At 41.4% G+C, this 16,502-nt stretch overlaps 1 protein-coding gene across 6 annotated transcripts in view; it reads right to left on the bottom strand.

Moving 5' to 3' along the window:
- The window catches only part of med25 (mediator complex subunit 25), a 31,719-nt gene extending 18,533 nt beyond the window's left edge, over nt 1-13,186 (bottom strand). For 5 of the 6 annotated variants that reach the window (XM_087809852.1, XM_087809853.1, XM_087809855.1 and 2 more), the window contains exons 1-10: nt 13,062-13,186; nt 12,498-12,647; nt 12,382-12,427; nt 12,189-12,313; nt 10,909-11,007; nt 9,058-9,178; nt 5,688-5,844; nt 2,740-2,846; nt 2,564-2,639; nt 50-291 (exon numbers count right to left, since the gene is read on the bottom strand). In XM_087809852.1, the coding sequence (XP_087665978.1) occupies nt 50-291; nt 2,564-2,639; nt 2,740-2,846; nt 5,688-5,844; nt 9,058-9,178; nt 10,909-11,007; nt 12,189-12,313; nt 12,382-12,427; nt 12,498-12,622 (1,098 nt within the window). In that variant the 5' untranslated portion in view covers nt 12,623-12,647; nt 13,062-13,186. Of the gene's footprint in view, nt 1-49; nt 292-2,563; nt 2,640-2,739; nt 2,847-5,687; nt 5,845-9,057; nt 9,179-10,908; nt 11,008-12,188; nt 12,314-12,381; nt 12,428-12,497; nt 12,648-13,061 lie in introns of those variants that run through there. The other variant, XM_087809851.1, reaches the window with a different exon arrangement.
- Between the last annotated feature and the right edge of the window lie 3,316 nt (nt 13,187-16,502).

Raw genomic sequence — 16,502 nt, 5'->3', positions numbered from 1 at the left:
GCAAACGGATCGAGACGCGAAACAAACAAAAAAAAGGGCCGTCGCTCACCATGTTGGGCTGAGCCGTCTGCGGCGCCGGCTGCTGGACCGACTGCTGCGACGGCGGCTGGCTGGCGAGGGTCGGACCCGTCGGCGGGCCCGGCGGCGGCTGGTTGGGGGCGACCTGTTGCTGCGACATGAGCGGCTGCGAGGAAGTCGTCACCGTGGAGATGCTGGGCTGACTCAGCTTCACCCCGGGGGGCATGTTGGGTTGACTGCCGAACGGAGCCCCCTGGACCAGCATCCCCGGGACTGGAGGAGACAAAAGTCCACATTATTTAAATGAATACAATAACTTTCAAACGATACCGATTTCAAACTTTACATTTTTTAATGGAAAAAATCTTTTAATTGTTTTTTTGGGTATTGGAATTAAAAATGTACTTGGATCAAGCTTCGTGTTCATTTGCGTTATCTCAGGGTCAAGGTGACCCGAATGCATGGAAACAAATGTGTTTGTGGTATCCCTTGTGTTGTCTCTGGGTCAAAGTGAAGGACCTCCCTGGCTTCCATGAATAGATAGGCAGTGGTGGAGGACGTTCACCTTGACCCAGAGACAACGCAAGGGATACCACAAAAACATTTGTTTTCGGGCATTTGAGATAATAAGGTAAGGTAATGACCCGAATGCATGAAAACAAATGTGTTTGTGGTATCCCTTGTGTCATCTCTGGGTCAAAGTGAAGGACCTCCCTGGCTTCCATGAATAGATAGGCAGTGGTGTAGGACGTTCACCTTGACCCAGAGACAACGCAAGGGATACCACAAAAACATTTGTTTTCGGGCATTTGAGATAATAAGGTAAGGTAAGGTAAGGTAATGACCCGAATGCATGAAAACAAATGCGTTTGTGGTATCCCTTGTGTTGTCTCTGGGTCAAAGTGAAGGACCTCCCTGGCTTCCATGAATAGATAGGCAGTGGTGGAGGACGTTCACCTTGACCCAGAGACAACGCAAGGGATACCACAAAAACATTTGTTTTCGGGCATTTGAGATAATAAGGTAAGGTAAGGTAAGGTAATGACCCGAATGCATGAAAACAAATGTGTTTGTGGTATCCCTTGTGTCGTCTCTGGGTCAAAGTGAAGGACCTCCCTGGCTTCCATGAATAGATAGGCAGTGGTGGAGGACGTTCACCTTGACCCAGAGACAACGCAAGGGATACCACAAAAACATTTGTTTTCGGGCATTTGAGATAATAAGGTAAGGTAAGGTAATGACCCGAATGCATGAAAACAAATGCGTTTGTGGTATCCCTTGTGTCTTCTCTGGGTCAAAGTGAAGGACCTCCCTGGCTTCCATGAATAGATAGGCAGTGGTGGAGGACGTTCACCTTGACCCAGAGACAACGCAAGGGATACCACAAAAACATTTGTTTTCGGGCATTTTAGATAATAAGGTAAGGTAATGACCCGAATGCATGAAAACAAATGCGTTTGTGGTATCCCTTGTGTCGTCTCTGGGTCAAAGTGAAGGACCACCCTGGCTTCCATGAATAGATAGGCAGTGGTGGAGGACGTTCACCTTGACCCAGAGACAACGCAAGGGATACCACAAAAACATTTGTTTTCGGGCATTTGAGATAATAAGGTAAGGTAAGGTAAGGTAATGACCCGAATGCATGAAAACAAATGTGTTTGTGGTATCCCTTGTGTTGTCTCTGGGTCAAAGTGAAGGACCTCCCTGGCTTCCATGAATAGATAGGCAGTGGTGGAGGACGTTCACCTTGACCCAGAGACAACGCAAGGGATACCACAAACTCATTTTGTTTTCGGGCATTTGAGATAATACAAGCGTTAAAAGGCTACTCATAAACAAATATTGAAATCTTGGAATAAAGAATATCAAATCGTATCAAAATATATTGGAAATTCGCAATTTTAATTTAAATTATTAAAACAATAATAATAAAATGCTTAAAAAACGCTCAGTTTTTCTTTCCAACTCTCAAAGAGAAATTGAAAAAAACATGTTTTATTTCTCATTAAGTGTCATTACTGTTCTTTCCTCACAGCTACTATAATTATTAATAGTTTCTGAACTTGAAAAATAAGTTCTTCAACAACAGAATCATTTGCGAGTGTTTTCTGTCAGTCATTCAAATGTTTTAGAAGTTGAATGAATGATAATCAACTCAAATCATTTAGAGGTTTGTCAATAAAGTCATCAATCTAAGAAGAAATGTCCATATATTTGTCGTGATCTGATCCAGGAGGTTAAGGTAAGGTAAGGTAAGGTAAAACTTTATTGATCCCTCAGGAGGTCTCCTTCGGGAAATTGTTTAAATATATATATATATATATACACTATATATACACTATATATATATAAATATATATAAAGGTTAGTCATAGATGTGCGTTTTCTCAACACTCAACATGGAGTCACTGCAGTTCTGTTGTCGTGTGACACCGACACCGTGTGTGTGTGACCGTGCGTTTGTGTGTGTGTGTGAGTGTGTGAGTGTGTGTGTGACCGTCTGCGTCTCTAAATGGAGTCGCACTAACGTCTGCTGGTTACTCACAGCGACTCTTCTGGTTGCTCGCTGCCTCCACGGCCATCTGTGCAGCCACCTGAGCCGCGGTCATGGCGGGCTGACTCTGGGGTGAAAGCGGCACAATGTCGGGTGAATGTTTGAACCGGAGCCAGAAGAACGAGGCGCCCCACTCCAGGAGGATGGGAGCCCCGCGAGCATGTTACCTGGTAAGGGTGAGCCGTGTTGGTGGGGGGGGGGCCGAGAGGCTGATTGACTGCCAGGGGTGGAGGGAGGACGGATTTGAGGGGTCCGGGTCCGGTGCCAGACGAGACTAGAACGGAAGCACAACATCAGTGAAGATATAATTGAACTCTTGTAGATCCGGACAAAAGAACCAAAGATATTTTAGCAAGAAAATAAAACCATCCCAAGCATGAGAAAATATCAATACAAGGATATATGGAGATATTTTTTATTAAAAACACTGTTAATATTCAACAGCACTGAAAATATATTTTTTCCATTGCCATCACAATCAGAAATGTATTATAATGATAGCAGCAAGTAGCTTTTTTAAACATCCGACCATTAGATGGCAGCAGTCAGTGTGCCCTACGTAGCTAAGGTAACAATGAAATCCCACGACATGACTGAGGACGAGAGGATACAGTGACTCCAGCAGCTTTTAGAGCTGATGTTTGGACTTATTTTGGTTTGAAAACAAATGAAAGCAGTTACGACTTCGTCAAGAGTCATGTGGTCTGTAAATACTACAACACCAGAGTCAAGTACTGGACAATACTACACATGTATACTTGTTACTACACTATCACAACACCAGAGTCAAGTACTGGACAATACTACAAATGTATACTTGTTACTACACTATCACAACACCAGAGTCAAGTACTGGACAATACTACACATATATACTTGTTACTACACTATCACAACACCAGAGTCAAGTACTGGACAATACTACACATATATACTTGTTACTACACTATCACAACACCAGAGTCAAGTACTTGACAATACTACACATATATATTTGTTACTACACTATCACAACACCAGAGCCAAGTACTGGACAATACTACACATATATACTTGTTACTACACTATCACAACACCAGAGTCAAGTACTGGACAATACTACACATATATATTTGTTACTACACTATCACAACACCAGAGTCAAGTACTGGACAATACTACACATATATACTTGTTACTACACTATCACAACACCAGAGTCAAGTACTGGACAATACTACACATATATACTTGTTACTATACCATCACAACACCAGAGTCAAGTACTGGACAATACTACACATATATCCTCGTTACTACACTATCACAACACCAGAGTCAAGTACTGGACAATACTACACATATATCCTCGTTACTACACTATCACAACACCAGAGTCAAGTACTGGACAATACTACACATATATCCTCGTTACTATACTATCACAACACCAGAGTCAAGTACTGGACAATACTACACATATATCCTCGTTACTACACTATCACAACACCAGAGTCAAGAACTGGACAATACTACACATATATACTTGTTACTACACTATCACAACACCAGAGTCAAGTACTCGACAATACTACACATATATACTTGTTACTACACTATCACAACACCAGAGTCAAGTACTTGACAATACTACACATATATACTTGTTACTACACTATCACAACACCAGAGTCAAGTACTTGACAATACTACACATATATACTTGTTACTACACTATCACAACACCACAGTCAAGTACTGGACAATACTACACATATATATCTTCGTTACTACACTATCACTATATGTATCGTTGACCGTGTATCAAATCTCCAGACTCTTGCAAATAAACACGACTAAGAAGTGATTTCATTCGAGTTAGAGATTATTTCTTCTGTGTTGATTCATCATAAATGAGTGTAGTTTCAGTTCCAGTACATCAACACCAGTGCTGCGTCTCAAATCGCATACTAATCTTAGTATGCTAGAAGTTAGTATGCATCAGTTTAGTGTACATACTAACTAGTACGCAAATTCTCCGCAGATAGTATGTCTCAAATCAAACCCTGAAGCTACACACTAACTGGAAATCACATGACAGCTTCTTCTTCTACTTCTATTTAACGATGTTTCAACCAGCTGTTTGAACGCTATCGCCACCTGCTGGCAGCACGTATTGCAACTTTGGAAAAAGAAATAAAGAAAAAATATGAGAATCTAAATAATCGCGAGATATTTAAGCTGGTATCAGCAGCGAAGACGTGTTTATCCTCCTACTGCTGCGGAAAATACACATTTAAGTATATGCATATATATGCATTTATATATGACGTAACTTCAGTTTAAAACGTCACTAAAATGGCGGCTGTTTAGTGTGGTTAGTGTCCATCGAACCATGCCAGTTTTGTGGGCGTGTTAGTACGCCAATTTAGTGTGCATGGCGCACTAAATTTCGCATACTAAGAATTGAGACACACTAACGTACTAAAAATACTAACTTTTAGTACGCTAGTATGCGATTTGAGACACAGCACTGGACACTCACTCGTCAACAAGTAAATCATAAAACTCCATGTTAATTGTTAAAGCAATACAATCTAAATGTTTGGAGGAAGATCTAAAAACAGCTTCTACTTGTCACATCAAACATTGGAACCAAATCACTCGCACAGATTTTAAACACCAACGAGCTTCATCGTCACGAAAATCCTCGAACCCTCTTCACCATCGAAACATCTCGCAGTGTTTGGACGCGATCCTGGCCAGACCGCCTCACGCCTCGCAAATAATACGCCCGTGATTTAGCGGCGCCCTGACAGACGGAGACAAAAGGAGATCCATGGAAACAGATTACGAGCAGCGACGAATGCCAGCGTCGCCGTTGTCACCGCGAGCCCTGAGGTAGACGCGCAACATCCCATCAGAAGTGTGTCTGGAGATAAGAAGCTTAGGAGGATTCTCGTCGCTACAATGAGGAAACCATGAAACTCTCGTAGTTCCACTGATCGGGGAAACAAAACCTGGATTGTTCTCCGTCGACAAAACGAGTTTGCGAGGACAATGTCATCATCGTCGTCGTCATCATGGGTCTCAAACCCCCGTCGGGAGCCGCCACAGACGTTCACAAGTCACTCACCGGGCAGAGAGATCCCTCGCACCAGCACCATGTGGAAGGGTTCCTGGCTGTAGTCCTGATGCGTCTCCACACTTCCTGCCACCGGAGACGCTCGCTCGTACAGAGCCCTGAGAGCCGGGAGCTTCCGTGGAGCCACCACTGAGAAGTGGATTCCCCTCTTCAATCGAAGAAAAAATAAGAATCAAGTCAGATTATCTATTTCCTCAAAATAATAAGTTGTTGTTCTTCTTTACAGTGAGTCCAGCGGTTTTTAAAGCCGACGTTTGGACATATTTTGGTTTGAAAACAAATGAAAGCAGTTACGACTGAGGACAAGAGGATACAGTGACTCCAGCATCTTTTAAAGCTGACGTTTGGACATATTTTGGTTTGAAAACAAATGAAAGCAGTTACGACTGAGGACGAGAGGATACAGTGAGTCCAGCGGTTTTTAAAGCTGATGTTTGGACATATTTTGGTTTGAAAACAAATGAAAGCAGTTACTACTGAGGACGAGAGGATACAGTGAGTCCAGCGCTTTTTAAAGCCGACGTTTGGACATATTTTGGTTTGAAAACAAATGAAAGCAGTTACGACTGAGGACGAGAGGATACAGTGACTCCAGCAGCTTTTAAAGCTGGTGTTTGGACATATTTTGGTTTGAAAACAAATTAAAGCAGTTACGACTGAGGACGAGAGGATACAGTGAGTCCAGCAGCTTTTAAAGCCAACGTTTGGACATATTTTGGTTTGAAAACAAATGAAAGCAGGTACGACTGAGGACGAGAGGATACAGTGACTCCAGCATCTTTTAAAGCTGACGTTTGGACATATTTTGGTTTGAAAACAAATGAAAGCAGTTACGACTGAGGACGAGAGGATACAGTGAGTCCAGCGGCTTTTAAAGCTGAAGTTTGGACATATTTTGGTTTGAAAACAAATGAAAGCAGTTACGACTGAGGACGAGAGGATACAGTGACTCCAGCATCTTTTAAAGCTGACGTTTGGACATATTTTGGTTTGAAAACAAATGAAAGCAGTTACGACTGAGGACGAGAGGATACAGTGAGTCCAGCGGTTTTTAAAGCCGACGTTTGGACATATTTTGGTTTGAAAACAAATGAAAGCAGTTACGACTGAGGACGAGAGGATACAGTGAGTCCAGCGGTTTTTAAAGCCGACGTTTGGACATATTTTGGTTTGAATACAAATGAAAGCAGTTACGACTGAGGACGAGAGGATACAGTGACTCCAGCATCTTTTAAAGCTGACGTTTGGACATATTTTGGTTTGAAAACAAATGAAAGCAGTTACGACTGAGGACGAGAGGATACAGTGAGTCCAGCATCTTTTAAAGCTGACGTTTGGACATATTTTGGTTTGAAAACAAATGAAAGCAGTTACGACTGAGGACGAGAGGATACAGTGACTCCAGCAGCTTTTGAAGCTGACGTTTGGACATATTTTGGTTTGAAAACAAATGAAAGCAGTTACGACTGAGGACGAGAGGATACAGTGAGTCCAGCGGTTTTTAAAGCCGACGTTTGGACATATTTTGGTTTGAAAACAAATGAAAGCAGTTACGACTGAGGACGAGAGGATACAGTGACTCCAGCATCTTTTAAAGCTGACGTTTGGACATATTTTGGTTTGAAAACAAATGAAAGCAGTTAAGACTGAGGACGAGAGGATACAGTGACTCCAGCGGCTTTTAAAGCTGATGTTTGGACATAATTTGGTTTGAAAACAAATGAAAGCAGTTACGACTGAGGACGAGAGGATACAGTGACTCCAGCGGCTTTTAAAGCTGATGTTTGGACATAATTTGGTTTGAAAACAAATGAAAGCAGTTACGACTGAGGACGAGAGGATACAGTGACTCCAGCGGCTTTTAAAGCCGACGTTTGGACATATTTTAGTTTGAAAACAAATGAAAGCAGTTACGACTGAGGACGAGAGGATACAGTGACTCCAGCGGCTTTTAAAGCTGATGTTTGGACATAATTTGGTTTGAAAACAAATGAAAGCAGTCACGACTGAGGACGAGAGGATACAGTGACTCCAGCGGCTTTTAAAGCTGATGTTTGGACATAATTTGGTTTGAAAACAAATGAAAGCAGTTACGACTGAGGACGAGAGGATACAGTGAGTCCAGCGGCTTTTAAAGCTGACGTTTGGACATATTTTGGTTTGAAAACAAATGAAAGCAGTTACGACTGAGGACGAGAGGATACAGTGAGTCCAGCGGCTTTTAAAGCTGATGTTTGGACATAATTTGGTTTGAAAACAAATGAAAGCAGTTACGACTGAGGACGAGAGGATACAGTGAGTCCAGCGGCTTTTAAAGCCGACGTTTGGACACAGTTTGAATGAACAAAAAAAGAGAAGAACAATCACAAGATGTCACTAGAATTCAGGAATGTGAGTCTAATGAAATATAACATAACTTAAAATATCCTATAGTGAGATCAGTGTATTTCTCCAGCTCTACTCACTACATATGATAACTGCAGTTTAAATATTTTATTTTGAGGGATTATTTCTAAAACTGTTTAAGAGACACGAGTTCATGCAACCCTCATGAGTATATTAAAAATAAATCTGTAAAAAAAAAAATGAATTGATAAAACATTTTTTTTTTTTTTTAGTTCTTTCATTTCCTTCCATTTCATCATCTTTACGTACAGATTTTAAAATTGATCACGTTTAACTTTTGCTGCCTTCCTCGTCTGATAAATGTTTAAAAAAAAAAAAAAAAAATCAGAGGAAAGAGTTTTGAACTTCATTTTGTATTAGAATTATATAATGTTGTTAATATTTATACAACACAGGGATCAAAAATAGTATCATATGGTGATTGAAGCTGTTTTTTCATTTCTCTGAATGTGGTTTTATTCTGGTCAGGGTTAGGTCACACACACACACACACACACACACACACACACACACACACACACACACACACACACACACACACACACACACACACACACACACACACACACACACACACACACACACACACACACACACACACACACACACACACACACACACACACACACACACACACACACACTTATAACGACACTATACACACAAGCGTTTGTTAACACACACTCATACAGGTGCAGATGCAGACACAAACAATCATGTACACACACACACCTGCATGCAGACACACAAACAAGCATGCATGCCATTGAACACAAAAGCACTCACACATGCACACCCTCAAACACACACACACACACACACACACACACACACACACACACAAATGCACACCAGTGAACACACATTCATGCAGACACACAAGCAAGCACACACACACGCACGTGCACGGAGACACACACACAAAGACACACACACACACAGGGATTGGACTCACGTCTCTGATGAGCTTGGCGAGGTTGTCGGCGGTGCAGCCGGTGTAGCTCACGCTCTCCACTGCCGGCAGCAGGTACGGCGGCGAGTTGCAAAGGAGAACACACACTTTGTGCGTCTGTCCGCTGTCGGAAAAATTACATCGCAGAAAGTCAGCGTTTTCGGATGACGCGTGAACAAACGGAGGCACATTAGGTTCAGACAAAAAGTTACGACTGAGGACAAGAGGATACAGTGACTCCAGCATCTTTTAAAGCTGATGTTTGGACATATTTTGGTTTGAAAACAAATGAAAGCAGTTACGACTGAGGACGAGAGGATACAGTGAGTCCAGCATCTTTTAAAGCTGACATTTGGACATATTTTGGTTTGAAAACAAATGAAAGCAGTTACGACTGAGGACGAGAGGATACAGTGAGTCCAGCATCTTTTAAAGCTGACATTTGGACATATTTTGGTTTGAAAACAAATGAAAGCAGTTACGACTGAGGACGAGAGGATACAGTGAGTCCAGCATCTTTTAAAGCTGACATTTGGACATATTTTGGTTTGAAAACAAATGAAAGCAGTTACGACTGAGGACGAGAGGATACAGTGAGTCCAGCATCTTTAAAAGCTGACATTTGGACATATTTTGGTTTGAAAACAAATGAAAGCAGTTACGACTGAGGACGAGAGGATACAGTGAGTCCAGCATCTTTTAAAGCTGACATTTGGACATATTTTGGTTTGAAATCAAATGAAAGCAGTTACGACTGAGGATGAGAGGATACAGTGACTCCAGCATCTTTTAAAGCTGACATTTGGACATATTTTGGTTTGAAATCAAATGAAAGCAGTTACGACTGAGGACGAGAGGATACAGTGACTCCAGCATCTTTTAAAGCTGACATTTGGACATATTTTGGTTTGAAAACAAATGAAAGCAGTTACGACTGAGGACGAGAGGATACAGTGAGTCCAGCAGCTTTTAAAGCTGACGTTTGGACATATTTTGGTTTGAAAACAAATGAAAGCAGTTACGACTGAGGACAAGAGGATACAGTGACTCCTGCATCTTTTAAAGCTGACATTTGGACATATTTTGGTTTGAAAACAAATGAAAGCCGTTACGACTGAGGACGAGAGGATACAGTGAGTCCAGCAGCTTTTAAAGCTGACGTTTGGACATATTTTGGTTTGAAAACAAATGAAAGCAGTTACGACTGAGGACGAGAGGATACAGTGACTCCAGCATCTTTTAAAGCTGACATTTGGACATATTTTGGTTTGAAAACAAATGAAAGCAGTTACGACTGAGGACGAGAGGATACAGTGAGTCCAGCATCTTTTAAAAGCTGACATTTGGACATATTTTGGTTTGAAAACAAATGAAAGCAGTTACGACTGAGGACGAGAGGATACAGTCGACTCCAGCATCTTTTAAAAGCTGACATTTGGACACATTTTGGTTTGAAAACAAATGAAAGCAGTTACGACTGAGGACGAGAGGATACAGTGAGTCCAGCAGCTCAGTCAATTACACATGACGGCACCGGCGAGATGCTACGTTAGCTTTGGTCACAGGGTTCGGCTCTTTCCCTCAAACTTACTAAACTGAAGCTGCACCGTCCAGAGCATTTCTTCAAGAGTGTTTCTGACAGTTCTTATGATGCAACTGGAGCAACATTTCCAGGGACGTTGCGACACAAACTATCATCTCTCAGCCATGATCTGAATGTTGATACAAAACTGACGCAGAAACACAACAACTGCATCGAAAAACTAAACTGTTTTTTTTGAGGCAAACTGACAGACAGAAGATTATAAGTCGACTCTTGACTAAGCTTGAGAGTTTGAACCGAGCGCTGCTCACATTTGTTCCCTCATCTTCTTGAAGTCGTCGAAGAGTTGTAACGCCACTGACAGGCCCTCGGCGATCAGACTGCAGCTCTCGGCTCCACCTCCCATGAATCTGTGGAGCAGGAGGAGAAACATCATTTCTTGACATTTGTTGAAAAATATTAGAGGAACAAAATAGCAAGGAAAACATTTCAGATTAAGACAAGGATATCATTGGTTCTCGGGAAAAGATTTTTTCCAGATCGTTACGCCTGTTTAACTATTTTTATCCCTGTGGCAGAGACGAAAGCGTCTCACGTTTTAGTGGAGAGCAGCGACACCTTGTGGTTATTCCTACATTAACACGTGTTAGATTTGGGTACTCAGGAAATGAAAATACGTAGTTATTGTAAAAAAAAACTTCAGCTTTCCCGGATGTTCTCCTCTGGATACTACATTTACTGTTCACTTGGAATAATAGAGGATCTTTTTTACAAACACAAGCCTGGTTTTATTATGTATTGAACAGTAATGACTGGAGGTGAAGAAGAAAGTCGGTGGAGACGACTGTGACTTCAGAGCAGCCGCGAGATTGAAATGATTAAGAAGCAAATTTAGAAGTTTCTTTTTTTTAATTCACAGTGGGTCTAATACATGAATCCTTCCGTATATTTTTAATAAAAGGTCTACGATAAGAGAAATCTACTCTGTGTTCATGATAATACTATTAGCTAATGATTCTGTGTTTTAATAATCTAATATTGAATGAATGTGTAATATACGGAGTTGATTTAAATTAATAATTCACAATCATGAACATGATTTTAAACCTGGTAATGTCAACTGATTTAACTTAAAGTGATTTATTTTCTTTTTTATTATGTGGAAAATCATGTTTTTTTTTGTCTTTCTTTGTTTTTCTTGTTCACGTAACATTATTTTAGTTCTTTCTCGAATTAACACAAACTCAACAAACGCTCAGTAGCAGGTGTAGATTTTCTAGAAGATCGGAGCTACTAAAATATTGATGATTAACAAAATCTCATAAATTTACAGCTAATTCTCGTTTTACAACCAGATTCGTTCCGCTAACGCTTCCTGAACGAGACCCAGTAAGTCAATAATTAAAGGAAGATCATATAAAGCCCTTGGCGACCATATTGACGAAGGAACCAACACCAAAATTGTGCCTTGTAAATATAATGACCCGCATGTAAGATATAATCAAATGTATCAACAATATTTGCAGCGACATAAAACAGTCCACGACTCTTCCTGATACTTTTTCATCTTCATCTTGATAAGGATTCTTACTGAATGCTGTCGATCCACGAGACGAACTCGAAGGCGGAGCTGGTCGGCGCGTGACACTGGACGTAAGACTCCGGAGCACAGTCCACCGTGTTGAAGACCACGAGGCCGTACTGCGTCCCCCCATACTAGGAGGATAGCGAGACGACATTCACGGTCAAATCAAATGTACTTTCCGTGTAACGCTGAGACTTACATCTCCACCGAAGTCCGTTTCTGCTGGAGGTCCTCCGTTAAAGTATCTGAAAACCAACACACGAATAAGTAACAAAGTCTCGACGCAAACTGAATTTATTTCCGTGGTTTTCCTACTCGATGGCTGGAAGGATGTAGTTCTTCCGAAGCGACTCGAAGTACGGTCCGAGGTTCGCGGTCCCTTCGATGACGAAAACCACGTCGGCCACCTGGTTGTTGTGAGGTTTGGTGGAGGGTTCCATGGCTCAGGACCCTGCCACCATGGGTCTGTGGACACAACATCAACGTGGTGAGGAGAGCAAGAGAACAACGTATGGAACTGTGAACTTATTTATCATTACTCATCTATTAGACGTTTATTAAACACATATAAATCACTATGAAGAACATATTCTTTACAAGTTCATGCGATTTAAAGTACAAAAAAATCTATATTTTAATAAACTGAAGTCAGTTTAGAAAACATGTTCCTTCTAATGTTAAAGTTTTAAACTACACTATTTCATTGAATGATGATGAAAAACGCTGAATAGTATTAGTTTTCTTTCATTTCACAACAAAAACGCAACAGCAAGTGTTTTCATTGACAGACGCGCGAGCTCACGACGAGCTAATCCGACCCAACAAAAGACCCGAATGAAAGGTTTATACAGTCAGGAGGTCGACAGGTGTACAACTCACCTGGAGGCGTCTACAGTTTCACGGTTGAAACGTCACAAGATTAAGTGAAATCACGACAACGTTAGCATTAGCATCGTCTGTTGTTTCCGCGAGAGGAAGTCCCGCCCACTTGTCAGACGCTCTTCTTCGTGGAATGAATGTGGGCTTTTGATGCTGACCGGCGCCCCCTGCAGTTCAACCATATACTGCGACGTTTTAATTAGGAAGCGTGAATGAAAATAAATATATATTTTGCTTCTATTTAGGTTCTAAGGGAATGTCAGTGAACATTTAATATTTAATAACGGGTACAAAACAGTTAATTGAGAAAGTAAATGTAACTAAAATATCCAAGTGTGTTCGAAGCCTGATATCTCACCTGCAAACACACAGAGCAACATAAAGAAAATTAACTGATTAAATTTACATTTCCAATGATCAACGTACTCTATTGAATGGTTGAATGTGACATTTCAAATGTTTAACCTTTGATATATATATATTTTATTTTATTTAAATGTAGTCTTATTTCAAGCAATGCTTTTTTCAAGCAATAATTAAATTCAACAACAGGTTGAAAGGTTCAATTGTTAATGTTTTTCAAACAATTAAGTTGGAAAAATTTGAATACTTTTAAAATGTATTTACACTTGATATTCACTTTGATATTCCAAGAACATTCTTAATTAAGTATTTTCCACTTCATAACCTATTTAATTATAATTATTTAATATTTAATATTTTCATATTTAATCATTTTTATTATTCTGAGTTTGGGGCAGGAGTGGAGTAAAAGTATCAGGTTGTTCTATTCTATGTTAATCTTTGTATCCTTTGTCTTTGTTATTTTTCTTTGATCTATGTTCTTTATCTTAAGACTTAGATTGTATCATCTTGTTCTTGTTCTTATTTTATTTTTATTTATTTTTATGAATAATTGCTGTATTGCTGTGGCTAATTGTAAAAAAAAACAATTTCACAAAGGAGACCTCCTGAAGGATCAATAAAGTTCTACCTAACCGAACCTAACTTACCTAATTCCAATAAGAAATGCTTGTCTTTTTTATTGAAAAAAAAGAAATCCAAATTATAATTATACAAATAATTGAATTATGTTATTAAAAAAACAAATACAGCCTTTGAAAATATAAACTATTAAATTCAATTGTTCAAATAATGATTCCATTCTTATACAAACAATAATATTTAAATACAAAAAATGAAACGTTAAAGTCAATATTCTGGTGGCTCTGAAAAACAAAAGTGCTGTTGATCCAGATCACCAGGAGAGGGCAGCAGATCTCTGTAAACAACATAGGACGATCCTGGCGTAGCCGAGAGTCAAGGTTACAACTCAAAGAACATATTTCCTTCCTGTGAAGTCAACCTTCAGAGAGCATGTAATTATTCTACAACTGCTTACTTTTGATCGAATTCTCTTCATGAATTCATGCGTGTTGATGAATACTAATGTGGAATCTGGACTCAAGGCTTTTTGCTGAATTTTCCTGCTGGGGAATAATAACGGCCCTTAGGCCTCTAACCGGCTGTCAGATCGCTACAACACACCGGTGGCCCGCACGCACTTTCGGCACGTCGGTTTCTGTGTCCGACATCTGCATCGACTCCCCTGGCGGCGACGCCGGTTCGCTCGGCTTCAGATCGAGACGGATTCCTGAAGAACCCAAATGCTGTCCAGGGCACTGAGGCTTTTTTTTTTTTACCCCTCATTTTGGGGTCGTAAACACCCCGTCGAAGTGACACGTGTGGAGTTAAGAAAGGGTTTTTATGGCTGACGGTAAACTCCCCTGCAGAGCTCTTTATTCTGACTGAGCAACGTGGCCAAATTAAACTGACAGCGGCGTGTGAATGTGCAAGCGTAGGCACCCCGTTACTTTGCAACTCTGATGCTTTCTGTTGCTCAGAGGGAAACACTCGCCGCTTTGAACTCCAGCACACGCCATAGCAGCAGTTGCCAAGCAATTACAGACGGGCGGCTCGGAAAGGACGGGCCTTTGGAGATGTCAGACGGCGGCGCGCGGTATTTATTCCTCTGTTTTGGTCCCGAGACTGGAACAATGAAATATGAATGGCCGTCACGTCTTCGGGATCCGGGCGGTTAGAAGACAATACGTCTGCTGCCGACAGCGGAACCCAGCTGGGATGCTAAAGGGCCAGATGCATAGCTCACGACAGGTAATCGCAACGAGCATGCTGTTACCTTCCCGTCCCGCCAGGACTGAGAACGCTCTAGACACACTGATCGTGTCACAAAGCCAGAGTCCAAGAAGGTGAGACTTGATTTGGGTTCCGGCCGAGAAGTAATTCCGAGATCTTATGGTAGCCAAAACAGACGGCACCGTCCACCTCCCCACCCAAACCTGTGGAGAGCACCACCTTTGTTTCTCGGTCACCCATGACAGGCTGGCATCTCTCGCTCTCGTGCTCTTTGTGTTGAAACTTATCGTGTTGAGTTGGCAACATTAGCTGCCGACTCGTCAACGTCAACGGCCGCATCTCTTGAGAGTGGACGGCTGCGCATTGGTAGCCCGTTGTACGTTGACGGAGTGGGAAGCGCTCCGGTTTGGCTACGTCTCTAGATCAGATGGCACGTTGACTCAGTGTGCACCAGAGCGTCGAGCGGTAATGCCTCATCGAGGCCGGTGGGTCTACGACCTTTTTTCATAATCTCTGAGTAAAATCCTGTCATTACAAGGCACTGTTGTGCCAAAAGCTAGTGACCCATAACTACCTGAGTCAGCTTTCGTTTTGTTTCAGGATGAAAACCAATCATTTAGGGAACAGTTACTCTATAGCGCACGGTAGCATTCTTGTGGTCATTCTGTGTGGAGTTTGTATGTCTGTTCTTTAGTCTGAGTTTCCTTCCGATACTCCGGTTTCCTCCCACAGTCTAAAAACATACAGTGGTTGTATTGGCAGTAGGAAATCAACACCCTAACCCTAACCCTAACCCTAACCCTAACCCTAACCCTAAACCTAACCCTAACCCTAACCCTTACCCTAACCCTAAACCTAACCCTAACCCTAACCCTAACCCTAACCCTAACCCTAAACCTAACCCTAACCCTAACCCTAACCCTAACCCTAAACCTAACCCTGACCTTACCCCTACCTTTCTAAAGGACAGCAGGTAGGAACTAGTTCCCGGGCTAAATGAGGCCGTCTGGCTTCGCTTGTAAAGGTCAGAAGTCTTTTGTTATCTGCCGTGTCAGCCTAAATTTGACTTTAACGAAAACAAAACGTTAGCTCTGCGTGTGTCGGCATTGAAGCTCCTTGATTTGGATTCTGATGTGAATATCATTATGTTCTTCCATGGAAACATATTACGGAGAAGGTCAACTCCTGCTGCTCCTCCGGCTCCAGCACAAGCTCTCGCACTCTCACGCTTGCACCGAATTCATTATTTTTGAAAGGTTTATTATTTATAGTGGTTGCGCCAGG

The sequence above is a fragment of the Callionymus lyra genome, chromosome 15 (assembly GCF_982586985.1).
Source record: "Callionymus lyra chromosome 15, fCalLyr1.hap1.1, whole genome shotgun sequence".
Lineage (NCBI taxonomy): Eukaryota > Metazoa > Chordata > Actinopteri > Syngnathiformes > Callionymidae > Callionymus > Callionymus lyra.
Note: the sequence above shows the minus strand (reverse complement) of the source record. Positions and strands in the feature narration are given on the sequence as shown.